This window comes from Lampris incognitus, chromosome 18 (genome assembly GCF_029633865.1).
Source record: "Lampris incognitus isolate fLamInc1 chromosome 18, fLamInc1.hap2, whole genome shotgun sequence".
NCBI classification, from domain to species: domain Eukaryota; kingdom Metazoa; phylum Chordata; class Actinopteri; order Lampriformes; family Lampridae; genus Lampris; species Lampris incognitus.
The window spans coordinates 8,454,857-8,475,458 of NC_079228.1; the positions used below are offsets into that span (position 1 = coordinate 8,454,857).

Consider the following 20,602-nt stretch of genomic DNA (forward strand, 5'->3'; position numbering starts at 1 on the left):
GACGAAGAAGAAGGAGAAGGAGAAGAAGAAGAAGGAGAAGAAGAAGAACAAATATTTGGGCTATTACTGTTAACAAATGGTTTATGACGTCAAGTACAGTGGGGGTGTGATAGACCTGGTCGTGAATATATTTCGTGACTTTTTGCGAGGTGGATTTGCCAGGAGCAGAATCCTCTTTTTCACATTAATGAGCGTTTGCAGAGCCTCCTCCCGGCGTCAGGAGCACAGATCTCCTCGCAGCATCTCCTGTCAGACCAGGGGGAGGCACTGGGCCGGGCAAGCGGGTCCTCCCTCTGCACTCGGACCTGTGTGGCAGGAAGCCTGGCTTGGTGAATGGGGTCACACAGCCACTCTGCTCTCTGTGTTTTTGGACAGGGGGCAGTGGGAAGCCGGAGGAGGAGGAGGAGGTGGAGGAAGAGGAGGAGGAGGGAGGGTCGAGTCGAGGCAGCGGTGCATGTAAATGGTTCAACGCGCGGATGGGTTTCGGCTTCCTGTCCATGAGCAGCAGAGACGGGGAGCCGCTGGACGCGCCCGTCGACGTGTTTGTCCACCAGGTGAGCCGCCTCTACCACCACGGACACACACACACACACACACACACACACACACACACACACACACACACACACACACACACACATATACATACATACATACACACACACACACACACACACACACACACACACACACACATACATACATATATATACATATATATATATATACATACATACATACATACACACACACACACACACACATATATATATATATACATACATACATACAAACACACACACACACACATATACATATACATATACATACATACATACATACATACATACACACACACACACACACACACACACACACACACACACACACACACACACACACACACACACACACACACACACACACACACACACACACACAAATAAAGTAAACAATAATAACAATGCTGTTGTCTGCAAAACGATGTAGGTTATATAACCAGCAAGGCCTGTTAAATGTTTCCAGGGTTGCCAAGTCTCACGCATCTGGCATGACTCTCACGCTTTCAGAGTCTATCTCACGCAAATCTCACGCAAATCTCACGCCCAAACACCGCGACAGTAACAGGGGTGAACAGGCAAACGTAAAAGTGTTTCTGGTATGGTAGTGGTCTCAAAGTGTTTCTGGTATTGTAATGGTCTCAAAGTGTTTCTGGTATGGTAGTGGTCTCAAAGTGTTTCTGGTATTGTAGTGGTCTGAAAGTGTTTCTGGTATGGTAGTGGTCTCAAAGTCTTTCTGGTATAGTAGTGGTCTCAAAGTGTTTCTGGTATGGTAGTGGTCTAAAAGTGTTTCTGGTATTGTAATGGTCTCAAAGTGTTTCTGGTATGGTAGTGGTCTCAAAGTGTTTCTGGTATTGTAGTGGTCTGAAAGTGTTTCTGGTATGGTAGTGGTCTCAAAGTGTTTCTGGTATTGTAATGGTCTCAAAGTGTTTCTGGTATGGTAGTGGTCTCAAAGTGTTTCTGGTATGGTAGTGGTCTCAAAGTGTTTCTGGTATGGTAGTGGTCTCAAAGTGTTTCTGGTATTGTAGTGGTCTCAAAGTGTTTCTGGTATTGTAGTGGTCTCAAAGTGTTTCTGGTATTGTAGTAGTCTCAAAGTGTTTCTGGTATGGTAGTGGTCTCAAAGTGTTTCTGGTATGGTAGTGGTCTCAAAGTGTTTCTGGTGTAGTAATGGTCTCAAAGTGTTTCTGGTATTGTAGTGGTCTCAAAGTGTTTCTGGTATGGTAGTGGTCTCAAAGTGTTTCTGGTATGGTAGTGGTCTCAAAGTGTTTCTGGTATGGTAGTGGTCTCAAAGTGTTTCTGGTATTGTAGTGGTCTGAAAGTGTTTCTTGTATGGTAGTGGTCTCAAAGTGTTTCTGGTATTGTAATGGTCTCAAAGTGTTTCTGGTATGGTAGTGGTCTCAAAGTGTTTCTGGTATTGTAGTGGTCTCAAAGTGTTTCTGGTATGGTAGTGGTCTCAAAGTGTTTCTGGTATTGTAGTAGTCTCAAAGTGTTTCTGGTATTGTAGTGGTCTCAAAGTGTTTCTGGTATGGTAGTGGTCTCAAAGTGTTTCTGGTATGGTAGTGGTCTCAAAGTGTTTCTGGTATGGTAATGGTCTCAAAGTGTTTCTGGTGTAGTAATGGTCTCAAAGTGTTTCTGGTATTGTAGTGGTCTCAAAGTGTTTCTGGTATGGTAGTGGTCTCAAAGTGTTTCTGGTATGGTAGTGGTCTCAAAGTGTTTATGGTATTGTAATGGTCTCAAAGTGTTTCTGGTATTGTAGTGGTCTGAAAGTGTTTCTGGTATGGTAGTGGTCTCAAAGTGTTTCTGGTATGGTAGCGGTCTGAAAGTGTTTCTGGTATGGTAGTGGTCTCAAAGTGTTTCTGGTATGGTAGTGGTCTGAAAGTGTTTCTGGTATTGTAGTGGTCTGAAAGTGTTTCTGGTGTAGTAGTGGTCTCAAAGTGTTTCTGGTATGGTAGTGGTGTCAAAGTGTTTCTGGTATGGTAATGGTCTCAAAGTGTTTCTGGTATTGTAGTGGTCTCAAAGTGTTTCTGCTATAGTAGTGGTCTCAAAGTGTTTCTGGTATGGTAGTGGTCTCAAAGTGTTTCTGGTATGGTAGTGGTCTCAAAGTGTTTCTGGTATGGTAGTGGTCTCAAAGTGTTTCTGGTATGGTAGTGGTCTCAAAGTGTTTCTAGTATGGTAATGGTCTCAAAGCGTTTCTGGTATAGTAGTGGTCTCAAAGTGTTTCTGTTGTAGTAATGGTCTCAAAGTGTTTCTGGTATTGTAGTGGTCTCAAAGTGTTTCTGGTATTGTAGTGGTCTCAAAGTGTTTCTGGTATTGTAATGGTCTCAAAGTGTTTCTGGTAGAGTAGTGGTCTCAAAGTGTTTCTGGTATAGCAATGGTCTCGAACTGTTCCTGGTGTAGTCATGGTCTCAAAGTGTTCCTTGTATAGCAATGGTCTCAAAGTGTTTCTGGTATTGTAGTGGTTTCAAAGTGTTTCTGGTATGGTAGTGGTCTCAAAGTGTTTCTGGTATTGTAGTGGTCTGAAAGTGTTTCTGGTATGGTAGTGGTCTCAAAGTGTTTCTGGTATTGCAATGGTCTCAAAGTGTTTCTGGTATGGTAGTGGTCTCAAAGTGTTTCTGGTATTGTACTGGTCTCAAAGTGTTTCTGGTATGGTAATGGTCTCAAAGTGTTTCTGGTATTGTAGTAGTCTCAAAGTGTTTCTGGTATTGTAGTGGTCTCAAAGTGTTTCTGGTATGGTAGTGGTCTCAAAGGGTTTCTGGTATGGTAGTGGTCTCAAAGTGTTTCTGGTATGGTAATGGTCTCAAAGTGTTTCTGGTGTAGTAATGGTCTCAAAGTGTTTCCGGTATTGTAGTGGTCTCAAAGTGTTTCTGGTATGGTATTGGTCTCAAAGTGTTTCTGGTATGGTAGTGGTCTCAAAGTGTTTCTGGTATAGCAATGGTCTCGAACTGTTCCTGGTGTAGTCATGGTCTCAAAGTGTTCCTTGTATAGCAATGGTCTCAAAGTGTTCCTGGTATAGCAATGGTCTCAAAGTGTTTCTGGTATGGTAGTGGTCTCAAAGTGTTTATGGTATAGTAATGGTCTCAAAGTGATTCTGGTGTGGTAATGGTCTCAAAGTGTTTCTGGTATAGTAATGGTCTCAAAGTCTTTCTGGTGTAGTAATGGTCTGAAAGTGTTTCTGGTATAGCAATGGTCCCAAAGTCTTTCTGGTGTAGTAATGGTCTCAAAGTTGTTCTGGTATGGTAGTGGTCTCAAAGTGTTTCTGGTGTAGTAATGGTCTCAAAGTCTTTCTGGTATTGTAGTGGTCTCAAAGTGTTTCTGGTATTGTAGTGGTCTCAAAGTGTGTCTGGTATGGTTTTGGTCTCAAAGTGTTTCTGGTATAGTAGTGGTCTCAAAGTGTTTCTGGTATTGTAATGGTCTCAAAGTGTTTCTGGTATGGTAGTGGTCTCAAAGTGTTTCTGGTATGGTAGTGGTCTCAAAGTGTTTATGGTATTGTAGTGGTCTCAAAGTGTTTCTGGTATGGTAGTGGTCTCAAAGTGTTTCTGGTATAGTAATGGTCTCAAAGTGTTTCTGGTGTAGTAATGGTCTCAAAGTGTTTCTGGTGTAGTAACGGTCTCAAAGTGTTTCTGGTATTGTAGTGGTCTCAAAGTGTTTCTGGTGTAGTAATGGTCTCAAAGTCTTTCTGGTATTGTATTTGTTAAACCAAGCGAACGACTTTGACTCTAGAACAGGGGTCCCCAATTACTTTTCATAGCGGGCCACTTTTAGGGCCACTTTTAAAACCATGGGCCACTCAACCTCCAGCAGGTTGCAGGTATTATAATTTAAATAGAGATTTTTCATCTATTTTTCGATATATTACTAGTCTTACTTTTACTACTGTAAACTAGTAATAAGACACGTTAGTCCCTAGCTAACGAGTTTGACCCTTTAGCCGAGCGGTTAGTGATGTCGCCTTGTGGTGCAGCACACGCTGTATCGAATCCCGCAGCAGGCAACAAAATAACCGGTTACACTGAGATTTTTTTTTTTTTTTGGTAGGGAAATTAAAAAAAAATCTTCCTTCTGGCATTTCTCCAAAAATCCTCGCGGACCATAATTCAACCCGTCACGGGCCGGACGTGGCCCGCGGGCCGCCTATTGGGGACCCCTGCTCTAGAAGGCAGCTGAGTATTCGAAAACTGGATCTTTTATGTGGGTATTTCCATGGAGACGCATCTTAACTTGCCCTCTGATTGGTGCATTACGCCTCTCTCCGTGTAGAATAAACGCTGTGTAAGCAGCCTGGCCAGCTAGCTTATCATTAGCTGTCTAACGTTGAGCGCGCGGCAGAGAGAAGAATGAAAACAATGAATGAAAGCGTGCGCATGAGCGCAAAATCTCACTCCGCCCAGGTTACCCACATAGCAAAACTGCTGTGGCCTGGACCCGTCCCGCACCGACACTTTCATCCGGCCCAAATACCGCGTGGAATGATGGCACTTGGGCGGTCCGCTCCTGTTTGCCAGATCTGGGCCAGAACCAAGCCATAGCAATGCCGCATGTGCCACATATTTGCCAAAGGTGGCCATATTTGTTTTGTGATATTTGGGCCATATTCACCATTTACCACACGGGCCACTTCAGGGTCACATCCAGATCACATGTTACCCAGAGCACCGCATCTTTGCCAAAAAAGGCCCACATCTGATTTGGCATATTTGGGCCATATTTGCTATTATACATGTGGGCCACTTCAGGCTCATATCCATTTTGTCAGGGCCAGCAGAAGACCATCAGTGCCGCATCACTGCCTGAAGTGGCCCACATCCGGATGCTCTCTGGGTACCAAATTCGGCAACTCTGGGCCTTGTGCTATAATACTAGAGGTGTAACGTGCACGTTTTTGTACCGAAAATGTTCAGTATGGGTCGTTCGGTTCGGCACACACGTGTACCGGAGAAACGCAGTGTTGCAGTGTTACAGTGTTGCTTACTTTCACAAATGGCTGGATGTTTTGCGTTCAGCCAACCCACTAAGCACACACACACACATACACACACAGATTGCCGGTAATAATCCAGCACAGCGCCGCCTCGTGGTTATGGCGAATGCAGATAAATTAGAGCTTTAAGAATCTTAACGTGAATGAAGGTACAGCTAATCTTCTAAATGCTGCACCTTAATGGGTGTTTATTTTATGATATCTTTTTATATTTGCGAGAATATTTACTTTGACTTACTTTTAAGTAAATGTCACATTTTTAATAGTAGGTTGCAGCAGTGGTGACAGAAATATTTTTTTTATTTATATTTAAGAAAGAACGAGTCATAGTTTGTTCAGTAAACCACTGTTTGATAAAAAAATATGCAATTTTATGTTTTGTCCCCTCCCCCATCCCGGTGTACCGAAAACGTACCGAATCGTGACTACATAACCCATATACAAGCCGCACCGTGATTTTTGTGCACCATTACACCCCTAATGAGGAGACTCTTGTACCGAGTCTCCCTCCGTCTGTCACTTGTAGACCTGGATCTAAGCAAGTCTATAGCCGTCTGCCAGTCCTCTTCAATATATTCAGTACCTACACCTCTTTCCCGTTTACAAGAAATATTTGGCAAGTCCTACATACCAGAGGAACTGAGAAATGAATAAAATGATGATATAAAAGGTTTACCATTTTGGTGCGCCAAGATAAATCTCTCTACGTCACTACAAGGGGGGTTAACAGAAAAGGAGGTCACCTGAGATGATATAAAATGCCTGATTTGCAGCTAGCCAAAGAAATGTTCACTGGGTATATCAAATGTCTCTTGTTACTGCAGGAAGGACAGTAGAGTATTATCATGGCCGTATTAATCCACCAGGGGGCCTGCATCAGTAGAGACTGTAGCTTGGGCCCTGCATCAGTAGAGACTGTAGCTTGGGGCCCCGCATCAGTAGAAACTGTAGCTTGGGCCCCGCATCAGTAGAAACTGTAGCTTGGGCCCTGCATCAGTAGAAACTGTAGCTTGGGGCCCTGCATCAGTAGAGACTGTAGCTTGGGGCCCTGCATCAGTAGAGACTGTAGCTTGGGGCCCCGCATCAGTAGAAACTGTAGCTTGGGCCCTTCATCAGTAGAGACTTTATAGCTTGGGCCCTTCATCAGTAGAGACTTTATAGCTTGGGCCCTTCATCAGTAGAGACTTTGTAGCTTGGGCCCTGCATCAGTAAAGACTTTGTAGCTTGGGGCCCCGCATCAGTAGAAACTGTAGCTTGGGGCCCTGCATCAGTAGAGACTGTAGCTTGGGGCCCTGCATCAGTAGAGACTGTAGCTTGGGGCCCTGCATCAGTAGAAACTGTAGCTTGGGGCCCCACATCAGTAGAGACTGTAGCTTGGGGCCCTTCATCAGTAGAAACTGTAGCTTGGGGCCCTGCATCAGTAGAGACTGTAGCTTGGGGCCCTGCATCAGTAGAGACTGTAGCTTGGGGCCCCGCATCAGTAGAAACTGTAGCTTGGGCCCTTCATCAGTAGAGACTTTATAGCTTGGGCCCTTCATCAGTAGATACTTTATAGCTTGGGCCCTTCATCAGTAGAGACGTTGTAGCTTGGGCCCTGCATCAGTAAAGACTTTGTAGCTTGGGGGCCTGCATCAGTAGAGACTGTAGCTTGGGCCCTGCATCAGTAGAAACTGTAGCTTGGGCCCTTCATCAGTAGAGACTGTAGCTTGGGCCCTGCATCAGTAGAGACTTTGTAGCTTGGGCCCTGCATCAGTAAAGACTTTGTAGCTTGGGGGCCTGCATCAGTAGAGACTGTAGCTTGGGCCCTTCATCAGTAGAGACTGTAGCTTGGGCCCTGCATCAGTAGAGACTTTGTAGCTTGGGGCCCTGCATCAGTAGAGACTTTGTAGCTTGGGGCCCTGCATCAGTAGAGACTGTAGCTTGGGGCCCTGCATCAGTTGAGACTTCAGCTTGGGGCCCCGCATCAGTAGAAACTGTAGCTTGGGCCCTTCATCAGTAGAGACTTTATAGCTTGGGCCCTTCATCAGTAGAGACTTTATAGCTTGGGCCCTTCATCAGTAGATACTTTGTAGCTTGGGCCCTGCATCAGTAAAGACTTTGTAGCTTGGGGGCCTGCATCAGTAGAGACTGTAGCTTGGGCCCTTCATCAGTAGAGACTGTAGCTTGGGCCCTTCATCAGTAGAGACTGTAGCTTGGGCCCTGCATCAGTAGAGACTTTGTAGCTTGGGGCCCTGCATCAGTAGAGACTTTGTAGCTTGGGGCCCTGCATCAGTAGAGACTGTAGCTTGGGGCCCTGCATCAGTAGAGACTGTAGCTTGGGGCCCTGCATCAGTAGAGGCTGTAGCTTGGGGCCCTGCATCAGTAGAGACTGTAGCTTGGGGCCCTGCATCAGTAGAAACTGTAGCTTGGGCCCTTCATCAGTAGAGACTGTAGCTTGGGCCCTGCATCAGTAGAGACTTTGTAGCTTGGGCCCTGCATCAGTAGAGACTTTGTAGCTTGGGGCCCTGCATCAGTAGAAACTGTAGCTTGGGCCCTTCATCAGTAGAGACTGTAGCTTGGGCCCTGCATCAGTAGAGACTTTGTAGCTTGGGCCCTGCATCAGTAGAGACTTTGTAGCTTGGGGCCCTGCATCAATAGACACTGTAGCTTGGGCCCTGCATCAGTAAAGACTGTAGCTTGGGGCCCTGCATCAGTAGACACTGTAGCTTGGGCCCTGCATCCATAGAGATTGTAGCTTGGGCCCTGCATCAGTAGAGACTTTGTAGCTTGGGGCCCTGCATCAGTAGAGACTTTGTAGCTTGGGGCCCTGCATCAATAGACACTGTAGCTTGGGCCCTGCATCAGTAGAGACTTTGTAGCTTGGGGCCCTGCATCAGTAGAGACTGTAGCTTGGGCCCTGCATCAGTAAAGACTGTAGAGACTGTAGCTTGGGCCCTGCATCAGTAGAGACTGTAGCTTGGGGCCCTGCATCAGTACAGACTGACGCTTGGGCTCTGCATCAGTAGAGACTGTAGCTTGGGGCCCTGCATCAGTAGAGACTGTAGCTTGGGCCCTGCATCAGTAGAGACTGTAGATTGGGCCCTGCATCAGTGGAGACTATAGCTTGGGGCCCTGCATCGCGATGCAGGGTTGGAGCAAACGTCCCTTGTAGGGTATGATTTGGGATCCCTACTATACGTGAACACAATATCGCTGACCTTTTGGGGCCTCTCATGGTCCGGGGCCCCGGGGCACTCGCTCGGCATGCCCGGTCCATAATCCAGCCTTGAGTATTATCTGTAAATAACTCATCAAGTCCATTAATCCCCTTGTCCCGCCAAGAAGAGAACACAGATGAGCCAGTGCATGCAGGGAAGTCAGGATTTTGGACGATAGAAGACAGCAAGAATTTCACATTTTTCCTTCTCAGATATATAGTTATTTAGTTTTATCATGCCAGACTCTGACACTGGTGTTTCTATAACAAGACTGCGCTTCACTTCTGAATTTTTATTATTTGTATCATAAGTGATCAGACTCCCCATGGGGAGTAGAGCAAACCCAGGAATCAATACAAGGCTCCATCTTAAGATGTTATGTAACCATAGCCAGAAGTGGCGTGCATCACAACCCCAGTTGTAAAATACCAAATAAGCCATAGAAAGGCCATCCATATCTGTAGGTGAGGTAATATTTGAAGTCTTTGTCCAGGTTTTTTGGCTTGTCCAATAAATGTAGAAAATGCCTTTTCTAAGTCCTGGTTGATTTTCCATGGTAAGTACAGAAGGAGTATCTGTGGTGACAGGTGGGAAGCTGGATGTACGTATCCTGGTCGCTGCACTAGTGCCTCCTCTCGTCGGTTGGGGCGCCTGTTTGGGGGGGGGGACTGGGGGGAATAGCGTGATCCTCCCATGCGCTACGTCCCCCTGGTGAAACTCCTCACTAGTAATGGTCTGAAAGTGTTTCTGGTATAGCAATGGTCCCAAAGTCTTTCTGGTGTAGTAATGGTCTCAAAGTTGTTCTGGTATGGTAGTGGTCTCAAAGTGTTTCTGGTGTAGTAATGGTCTCAAAGTCTTTCTGGTATTGTAGTGGTCTCAAAGTGTTTCTGGTATTGTAGTGGTCTCAAAGTGTGTCTGGTATGGTTTTGGTCTCAAAGTGTTTCTGGTATAGTAGTGGTCTCAAAGTGTTTCTGGTATTGTAATGGTCTCAAAGTGTTTCTGGTATGGTAGTGGTCTCAAAGTGTTTCTGGTATGGTAGTGGTCTCAAAGTGTTTATGGTATTGTAGTGGTCTCAAAGTGTTTCTGGTATGGTAGTGGTCTCAAAGTGTTTCTGGTATAGTAATGGTCTCAAAGTGTTTCTGGTGTAGTAATGGTCTCAAAGTGTTTCTGGTGTAGTAACGGTCTCAAAGTGTTTCTGGCATTGTAGTGGTCTCAAAGTGTTTCTGGTGTAGTAATGGTCTCAAAGTCTTTCTGGTATTGTATTTGTTAAACCAAGCGAACGACTTTGACTCTAGAACAGGGGTCCCCAATTACTTTTCATAGCGGGCCACTTTTAGGGCCACTTTTAAAACCATGGGCCACTCAACCTCCAGCAGGTTGCAGGTATTATAATTTAAATAGAGATTTTTCATCTATTTTTCGATATATTACTAGTCTTACTTTTACTACTGTAAACTAGTAATAAGACACGTTAGTCCCTAGCTAACGAGTTTGACCCTTTAGCCGAGCGGTTAGTGATGTCGCCTTGTGGTGCAGCACACGCTGTATCGAATCCCGCAGCAGGCAACAAAATAACCGGTTACACTGAGATTTTTTTTTTTTTTGGTAGGGAAATTAAAAAAAAATCTTCCTTCTGGCATTTCTCCAAAAATCCTCGCGGACCATAATTCAACCCGTCACGGGCCGGACGTGGCCCGCGGGCCGCCTATTGGGGACCCCTGCTCTAGAAGGCAGCTGAGTATTCGAAAACTGGATCTTTTATGTGGGTATTTCCATGGAGACGCATCTTAACTTGCCCTCTGATTGGTGCATAACGCGTCTCTCCGTGTAGAATAAACGCTGTGTAAGCAGCCTGGCCAGCTAGCTTATCATTAGCTGTCTAACGTTGAGCGCGCGGCAGAGAGAAGAATGAAAACAACGAATGAAAGCGTGCGCATGAGCGCAAAATCTCACTCCGCCCAGGTTACCCACATAGCAAAACTGCTGTGGCCCGGACCCGTCCCGCCCCGACACTTTCATCCGGCCCAAATACCGCGTGGAATGATGGCACTTGGGTGGTCCACTCCTGTTTGCCAGATCTGGGCCAGAACCAAGCCATAGCAATGCCGCATGTGCCACATATTTGCCAAAGGTGGCCATATTTGTTTTGTGATATTTGGGCCATATTCACCATTTACCACACGGGCCACTTCAGGGTCACATCTGGATCACATGTTGCCCAGAGCAACGCATCTTTTACCAGAAAAGGCCCACATTTGATTTGGCATATTTAGGCCATATTTGCTATTATACATGTGGGCCACTTCAGGCTCACATCCAGTTTTTCAGGGCCAGAAGGAGGCCATCAGTGCCGCATCACTGCCTGAAGTGGCCCACATCCGGGTGCTCTCTGGGTACCGAATTCGGCAACTCTGGGCCTTGTGCTATAATACTAGAGGTGTAACGTGCACGTATTTGTACCGAAAATGTTCAGTATGGGTCTTTCGGTTCGGCACACACGTGTACCGGAGAAATGCAGTGTTGCAGTGTTGCAGTGTTGCATGTGTTGCATGTGTCGATGCAAGTGTGGAATTTTTGTGTGTGCAGCATTTGATTTAAAACACCGAGTTTCCTCCCAGCAACTTTCACAAATGGCCGGATGTTGTGTGTTCAGCCACCCCACTAAGCATGCGCGCACACACACACACACACACACACACAGATTGCCGGTAATAATCCAGCACAGCGCCGCCTCGTGGTTATGGCCAATGCAGATAAATTAGAGCTTTAAGAATCTTAACGTGAATGAAGGTACAGCTAATCTTCTAAATGCTGCACCTTAATGGGTGTTTATTTTATGATATCTTTTTATATTTGCGAGAATACTTACTTTGACTTACTTTTAAGTAAATGTCACATTTTTAATAGTAGGTTGCGGCAGTGGTGACATAATTATTTTTTTATTTATATTTAAGAAAGAACGAGTCATAGTTTGTTCAGTAAACCACTGTATGATAAAAAAAATATGCAATTTTATGTTTTGTCCCCCCTCCCCCATCCCGGTGTACCGAAAACGTACCGAATCGTGACTACATAACCGATATACAAGCCGCACCGTGATTTTTGTGCACCATTACACCCCTAATGAGGAGACTCTTGTACCGAGTCTCCCTCCGTCTGTCACTTGTAGACCTGGATCTAAGCAAGTCTATAGCCGTCTGCCAATCCTCTTCAATATATTCAGTACCTACATCTCTTTCCCGTTTACAAGAAATATTTGGAAAGTCCTACATACCAGAGGAACTGAGAAATGAATAAAATGATGATATAAAAGGTTTTCCATTTTGGCGCGCCAAGATAAATCTCTCTACGTCACTACAAGGGGGGTTAACAGAAAAGGAGGTCACCTGAGATGATATAAAATGCCTGATTTGCAGCTAGCCAAAGAAATGTTCACTGGGTATATCAAATGTCTCTTGTTACTGCAGGAAGGACAGTAGAGAATTATCATGGCCGTATTAATCCACCAGGGGGCCTGCATCAGTAGAGACTGTAGCTTGGGGCCCTGCATCAGTAGAGACTTTGTAGCTTGGGGCCCTGCATCAGTAGAGACTTTGTAGCTTGGGGCCCTGCATCAGTAGAGGCTGTAGCTTGGGGCCCTGCATCAGTAGAGACTGTAGCTTGGGCCCTGCATCAGTAGAGACTGTAGATTGGGGCCCCGCATCAGTAGAAACTGTAGCTTGGGCCCTTCATCAGTAGAGACTGTAGCTTGGGCCCTGCATCAGTAGAGACTGTAGCTTGGGGCCCTGCATCAGTAGAGACTGTAGCTTGGGGCCCCGCATCAGTAGAGACTGTAGCTTGGGCCCTGCATCAGTAGAGACTTTGTAGCTTGGGGCCCTGCATCAGTAGAAACTGTAGCTTGGGCCCTTCATCAGTAGAGACTGTAGCTTGGGCCCTGCATCAGTAGAGACTTTGTAGCTTGGGGCCCTGCATCAGTAGAGACTTTGTAGCTTGGGCCCTGCATCAGTAGAGACTTTGTAGCTTGGGGCCCTGCATCAATAGACACTGTAGCTTGGGCCTGCATCAGTAAAGACTGTAGCTTGGGGCCCTGCATCAGTAAAGACTGTAGCTTGGGGCCCTGCATCAGTAGACACTGTAGCTTGGGCCCTGCATCCGTAGAGATTGTAGCTTGGGCCCTGCATCAGTAGAGACTTTGTAGCTTGGGGCCCTGCATCAGTAGAGACTGTAGCTTGGGCCCTGCATCAGTAGAGACTTTGTAGCTTGGGGCCCTGCATCAATAGACACTGTAGCTTGGGCCTGCATCAGTAAAGACTGTAGCTTGGGGCCCTGCATCAGTAGACACTGTAGCTTGGGCCCTGCATCCGTAGAGATTGTAGCTTAGGCCCTGCATCAGTAGAGACTTTGTAGCTTGGGGCCCTGCATCAGTAGAGACTGTAGCTTGGGCCCTGCATCAGTAGAAACTTTAGCTTGGGCCCTTCATCAGTAGAGACTGTAGCTTGGGCCCTGCATCAGTAGAGACTTTGTAGCTTGGGGCCCTGTATCAGTAGAGGCTGTAGCTTGGGGCCCTGCATCAGTAAAGACTGTAGCTTGGGGCCCTGCATCAGTAGACACTGTAGCTTGGGCCCTGCATCCGTAGAGATTGTAGCTTAGGCCCTGCATCAGTAGAGACTTTGTAGCTTGGGGCCCTGCATCAGTAGAGACTGTAGCTTGGGCCCTGCATCAGTAGAAACTTTAGCTTGGGCCCTTCATCAGTAGAGACTGTAGCTTGGGCCCTGCATCAGTAGAGACTTTGTAGCTTGGGGCCCTGTATCAGTAGAGGCTGTAGCTTGGGGCCCTGCATCAGTAGAGACTGTAGCTTGGGGCCCTGCATCAGTAGAGACTGTAGCTTGGGGCCCTGCATCAGTAGAGGCTGTAGCTTGGGGCCCTGCATCAGTAGAGACTGTAGCTTGGGCCCTGCATCAGTAGAGACTTTGTAGCTTGGGGCCCTGCATCAGTAGAGACTGTAGCTTGGGCCCTGCATCAGTAGAAACTTTAGCTTGGGCCCTTCATCAGTAGAGACTGTAGCTTGGGCCCTGCATCAGTAGAGACTTTGTAGCTTGGGGCCCTGTATCAGTAGAGGCTGTAGCTTGGGGCCCTGCATCAGTAGAGACTGTAGCTTGGGGCCCTGCATCAGTAGAGACTGTAGCTTGGGGCCCTGCATCAGTAGAGGCTGTAGCTTGGGGCCCTGCATCAGTAGAGACTGTAGCTTGGGCCCTGCATCAGTAGAGACTTTGTAGCTTGGGGCCCTACATCAGTAGAAACTGTAGCTTGGGCCCTTCATCAGTAGAGACTGTAGCTTGGGCCCTGCATCAGTAGAGACTTTGTAGCTTGGGCCCTGCATCAGTAGAGACTTTGTAGCTTGGGGCCCTGCATCAATAGACACTGTAGCTTGGGCCTGCATCAGTAAAGACTGTAGCTTGGGGCCCTGCATCAGTAGACACTGTAGCTTGGGCCCTGCATCTGTAGAGATTGTAGCTTGGGCCCTGCATCAGTAGAGACTTTGTAGCTTGGGGCCCTGCATCAGTAGAGACTTTGTAGCTTGGGGCCCTGCATCAATAGAGACTCTAGCTTGGGCCCTGCATCAGTAGAGACTTTGTAGCTTGGGGCCCTGCATCAGTAGAGACTGTAGCTTGGGCCCTGCATCAGTAGAGACTGTAGATTGGGGGCCCTGCATCAGTAGAGACTGTAGCTTGGGGCCCTGCATCGCAACGCAGGGTTGGAGCAAACGTCCCTTGTAGGGTATGATTTGGGATCCCTACTATACGTGAACACAATATCGCTGACCTTTTGGGGCCTCTCATGGTCCGGGGCCCCAGGGCACTCGCCCGTCATGCCCGGTCCATAATCCAGCCTTGAGTATTATCTGTAAATAACTCATCAAGTCCATTAATCCCCTTGTCCCGCCAAGAAGAGAACACAGATGAGCCAGTGCATGCAGGGAAGTCAGGATTTTGGGTGATAGAAGACAGCAAGGATTTCACATTTTTCCTTCTCAGATATTTAGTTATTTAGTTTTATCATGCCAGACTCTGACACTGGTGTTTCTATAACAAGACTGCGCTTCACTTCTGAATTTTTATTATTTGTATCACAAGTGATCAGACTCCCCATGGGGAGTAGAGCAAACCCAGGAATCAATACAAGGCTCCATCTTAAGATGTTATGTAACCATAGCCAGAAGTGGCGTGCATCACAACCCCAGTTGTAAAATACCAAATAAGCCATAGAAAGGCCATCCATATCTGTAGGTGAGGTAATATTTGAAGTCTTTGTCCAGGTTTTTTTGGCTTGTCCAATAAATGTAGAAAATGCCTTTTCTAAGTCCTGGTTGATTTTCAATGGTAAGTACAGAAGGAGTATCTGTGGTGACAGTTGGGAAGCTGAATGTACGTATCCTGGTCGCTGCACTAGCACCTCCTCTCGTCGGTCGGGGCGCCTGTTTGGGGGGGGGACTGGGGGGAATAGCGTGATCCTCCCATGCGCTACGTCCCCCTGGTGAAACTCCTCACTGTCAGGTGAAAAGAAGCGGCTGGTGACTCCACATGTATGGGAGGAGGCATGTGGTAGTCTGCAGCACCCCCCCCCCCCAGATCAGCAGAGGGGGTGGAGCAGCGACCGGAACGGTTCGGGAGAGTGGGGTAATTGGCCGGGTACAACTGGGGAGAAAAGGGGAAAAAAATCCAAAAGAAAAAAAAAGAAGAAGAAATAATGAACCCTCTTGGCAGGAGGGTGGCAGAAATGATCCTCTCACTCCGAGAGCATCAAGTGACCTGTCCACGTTCACCTTTTAACTCCCACCAGAGGAGTTAGATGGTTTAACTCCCACCAGAAGAGTTAGATGGTTTAACTCCCACCAGAAGAGTTAGATGGTTTAATCTCCACCAGAGGAGTTAGATGGTTTAACTCCCACCAGAGGAGTTAGATGGTTTAACTCCCACCAGGGGAGTTAGTTGGTTTAACTCCCACCAGAGGAGTTGGATGGTTTAACTCCCACCAGGGGAGTTAGGTGGTTTAACTCCCACCAGAGGAGTTTGATGGTTTAACTCCCACCAGAGGAGTTAGATGGTTTAACTCCCACCAGGGGAGTTAGGTGGTTTAACTCCCACCTGAGGAGTTAGATGGTTTAACTCCCACCAGGGGAGTTAGATGGTTTAACTCCCAGCAGAGGAGTTAGATGGTTTAACTCCCGCCAGGGGAGTTAGATGGTTTAACTCCCAGCAGAGGAGTTAGATGGTTTAACTCCCGCCAGAGGAGTTAGATGGTTTAACTCCCACCAGGGGAGTTAAATGGTTTAACTCCCACCAGAGGAGTTAGGTGGTTTAACTCCCACCAGAGGAGTTAGGTGGTTTAACTCCCACCAGAGGAGTTAGATGGTTTAACTCCCACCAGAGGAGTTAGATGGTTTAACTCCCGCCAGGGGAGTTAGATGGTTTAACTCCCACCAGAGGAGTTAGATGGTTTAACTCCCACCAGAGGAGTTAGATGGTTTAAGCCACAGTGCACTAAGACAGAAAAAGGACTTGGGAACGCGTCTCTTGGATCAGCTTCTCTGCGTGTCTGATGGTATCTTGAAGGTGTAATGAAAAGTTCACAAGCTGCTGTAAGTTCTAAATCAAAGTATTTCTACACAACAACAGCAAGGCTTGCTTTAACACAACCCAACAGGAAGCGACAACCTCGCTTAGGAGAAAAGGCGGTTGGCAAACCTTGAAAAGCAAACAGGTTCTCAAGTGAGCAGTGAACGGTAGTTGTGGAGTGGTTGTGGGAGTTTTGTGTTGAACTTACCAGAAGATTAGCCCATTTCAGAGATAAAGCAACTGTGACAAGACGGGCCGCTGTGTGAGCCTCGCCCCCGAGAGACATACTCGCTGTGGAGCTGAGGAGCCGCAGACGGGGGTTACGCTCGACAATTTCGGTTTAAAGGTGGGTCGGCCTCAGCAGAGACAGCAAGGCTCATTCCCCTGTCCACCCAGCCCTGCTTCCTGTTAGTGAGCCATTAAACCATCGGGGGACCTGAATCTCACATGGAGCCCACCCAGTCCTGAATCTTCGTCCCAGCTCTCTCATGTCAGGGCAGGAGACCCCCTTCTCGAGTTTCCCTGCCCTGCGTTTGCCGTAAATCATCAGGGAAAGAAGCAGCAGAAGGACTCTCACGCGCATCGGAGGGTTCAGCGGAACAAAACATCTTCATCCTGGGAAATTTGGTTCTCACTGGATTCCAATTTCTAATTATCACGAGGGAAGTGGGAAGTTACTAGTTAATGTTTAAAGTCTGGGGACCCCCCCGACCTCTCCCTTGGCATCTCTTTCTCAGCAGTAGATTGATCACGTGTGACTGGATTCCTGTTCATGAGAAAATCTGCGGCCAACATAACTGCAAGTATACATGTGCAGCGAGTGGTTGTGTACGAGAGCAGGAAGTCAGTTCTTGCCGAGGTTAAGCTGATAAGCAGGGGTGGCTGAGACGTGATGAGTCATCAGAGGTAAACAGAGAGAGGGTATACCCTCTCTCATGGACTGTGTTTCCGACAGTCCAGGGAATAGCTGTCAACTATCAATCTGTTTCAGTTATGTGCCTGTGATGGACTTATCATTAATAATTGGAATAACTGAAATAATTGGAATTATAGGCCCTGTGATGGTCTGGCGGCCTGTCCAAGGTGTCTCCCCGCCTGCTGCCCAGTGACTGCTGGGATAGGCTCCAGCATCCCCGCGACCCTGAGAGCAGGATAAGCGGCTTGGATAATGGCTGGATGGATGGATATATGGATGGATGGATATAAAGTCAAGCATCTCAGGGGTCAGAATGGTAAATCTGTTGGGGGAATGTGATGGTTTATGGGCATTTAGGATTTGGATTCCTTTCCCTCAATTACTACGTTGGCCCCAAATACGAGTGAAGATGGGTAACGGTAACCTGGCAGTTAATGAGCTTCTGTAACTACAGGGTCCCCGTATGCATACCTGTCATAGTCGAAGTATCCTCGAGTAAGAAACAGATCTATTATCTGCTCTATGGGGCCTCTGACCCTGCACCTAAAGCAGAGGGCTGGGGGGAGGATTTCCCCTGTGGGGGACGGATGAAGTAAACCCTATTCAAATTTCAAGCCTTGTGAGACGCAACGGAGAATGCCAGCGCAGTCCTACAGTAGATGGACTGTACGGTCTTGATGCTGCGCAGTAACCCAGGTAAGAAACTCAAAGAAGGTTGAGTCAGTTCATCTGGACACAACGTGTATTGACAGATACGTTTCATCACTCATCTAATGCCCCTTTCCACTGCATGGCACCGGCTCGACCCAACTCAACTCTACTCACTGTTTTTGAATTTCCATTGGGCAAAAGTTAGGGATAGTACCTGGCACCAGGTACTTTTTTTTGGTACCACCTCCATCAAGGTTCTAAGTGAGCTGAGCCGATACTAAAAGGTGACATGAAAATACCACAATAAATAAATAAATAAATAGATAGATAAATAAGATCTAAATATAAATATGTGCATATTTTATATTTATTTAAATATGAATAAAATCTTATAAAATAAACAAATAAAGAAATAGTAATATATAAATTTAAATATAAAAAAATAAATATAAACAAAAATATAACTAAAATTTATTTCTATTCATTTAAATATAGATAAAGTCTGACCACTGATTGGTCAGACAGAAATCGAGCAGCTGTTTATAACCAGGAAATGCCAGAGCGAGTCTCATGAAACTTGTGTTGTACTTCATAATCCATGTAAAACATGATGTGTTGTCGGTGAATCTCTCAGTTACAGTAGTGCTGCTCATGTGAAGCACACATTTACAGTTGGTCTTGTTGGCTTCTTTGAAAATAAACCCCCTGGTGTGGGGCGCTGGTAGACAAGGGAGGAAACACTAGTCAACACGCCCACAAATGACCAGCGGGTAGAGTCGAGCTGAGCCAGTACCATGTAGTAGAAAAGTGACCTCTTCAGTCTCAGCTGACTGCAGGTGTCCCACCCTTATAAACAACACAGTGCCAAACGATTGGGGATTGTTGCAGTCACGGCATTGTAAGATGGCGACAGATGCATGATGACCGAAACCAACGACCAGTTTCATGATCAATGGTCCCACCCATATTTGCATATGAAACTTGTTTGTTGGTTTCGGTTGTTAGGCACTGTGTTGTACTGTATTGTCTATAAGGGTGGGGACACCTGCAGTCGGTTAGACTGAGGAGGTCACTTAGATGAGTGATGAAACGTATCTGTCAGTGTGTCCGGATGAACTGGTGCAACCTTCTGTGGTGTACTGTACGGTGTTTCAAACACACGAGTCCTTGAACGGGTGGAAACAGCATGCACTCCAACTTAAAACCCTGCCGGTGTCTGTTTGTGCCTCCCACGGCCTCACTGACCTCACAGGCCTTCTGTAGTGATGCAACACAGAACCACAGTTGGCAAGTTCATGGTCTTCTGTGGAGAAGAGAAGCAAATTGGGTTGTGTTAACAACAAACTCTGTGCACGACATTGTAGTCACAATTTCCAACAGAGGACACAAAAGAGTTCAGAAGGCTATAGATTTATATATTTATTTATTTATTTATTTATTTATTTTCTCGTCATGGTAGATGCATGACTATACCATGGAAAATATCCACCTATGGTTTTTGTGTGACGCTCTTCGAGTAATGAACCCCTCCCTCTGGTTTTCCTCAGATCCTCTGGTGTAGTGGTCAGGCTGAGACCCGACCGGTTGGGTCTCATTTCGGAGACTGGTGGTGGTGGTGAAGAGGAAAGAGGAGGGGGGTTGGTGTGTGGAATGTTGGGGCTTGCCCGGGGGAAGGGGGGCATTGATTTACACACACACACACACACACTGCGGCGGGGGGGGGGGGGGGGGGTTAGGAGAGCAGTGATGTTTTAACAGGGCTGTCAATAAAAGTGATCTTATGAGGGGTGAGGCACCCTGAGAGAGTTTAGTGTGACAGGATGTTTCTTTTAATGCATGAAAATCTATGCAAATTATTTGAATTGTGCTGTTGCTTTACTATACTATACTACACTATACTATGCTGTACTACACTACACTACACTATACTATACTGTACTGTACTATACTATACTATACTACACTATACTATGCTGTACTACACTACACTACACTACACTATACTATACTGTACTGTACTATACTATACTATTGTCTATCGTCCGTCGCAGTGACAAGGACCATCTAGTCATCCAGTGATGGATGACTGATGACTTGCACAATGATTAAAGTGAGGAAAAGTTGCACATCATCAACCCCACTCTCTTGTCCAAGACCACCTACTACCAGTGGTAAGACTAGCAAGACGACTGGCAATGGAGATGGATGCAGATTTTTCCACAGGGTTTCTTCCCAAAGCCTTTCCCGTATACGAGTATACCCGTGAGGCAGCGGAGGGTTAAATCAGAGTTTTCCTTCTCCTAGATGAACTGCCTGGTGAGGCTAATGAGCTTCATCTACCCGGGTTTGAAATCAGAGTTGTCCTTCCACTAGACTGGCTACCAACCAAGGCTAATGAGTCCAATCGACCCACCCGATTATACTATACTACACCTGTTTATTCTATACTATACTACACTATACTACTACACTACACTACACTACACTACACTATGCTACACTACACTATACTATACTACAATATACTACAATATACCATACTATACTACACTACACTATACACTACACTATACTACACTACACTATACTACACTAACCACACTATACTATACTACACTGCACTGTACTACAATACACTATACTATACTACACTACACTATACACTACACTACACTACACTATAC

At 46.4% G+C, this 20,602-nt stretch overlaps 1 protein-coding gene across 1 annotated transcript in view; it reads left to right on the top strand.

Annotated features, from left to right (window-relative positions):
- The window catches only part of LOC130128306 (protein lin-28 homolog A-like), a 31,020-nt gene that overhangs the window by 627 nt on the left and 9,791 nt on the right, over positions 1–20,602 (top strand). Inside the window, exons 2-3 of the mRNA XM_056297945.1 lie at positions 202–329; positions 414–554. Coding sequence (XP_056153920.1) covers positions 202–329; positions 414–554 — 269 coding nt within the window. The remainder of the gene's footprint in view (positions 1–201; positions 330–413; positions 555–20,602) is intronic.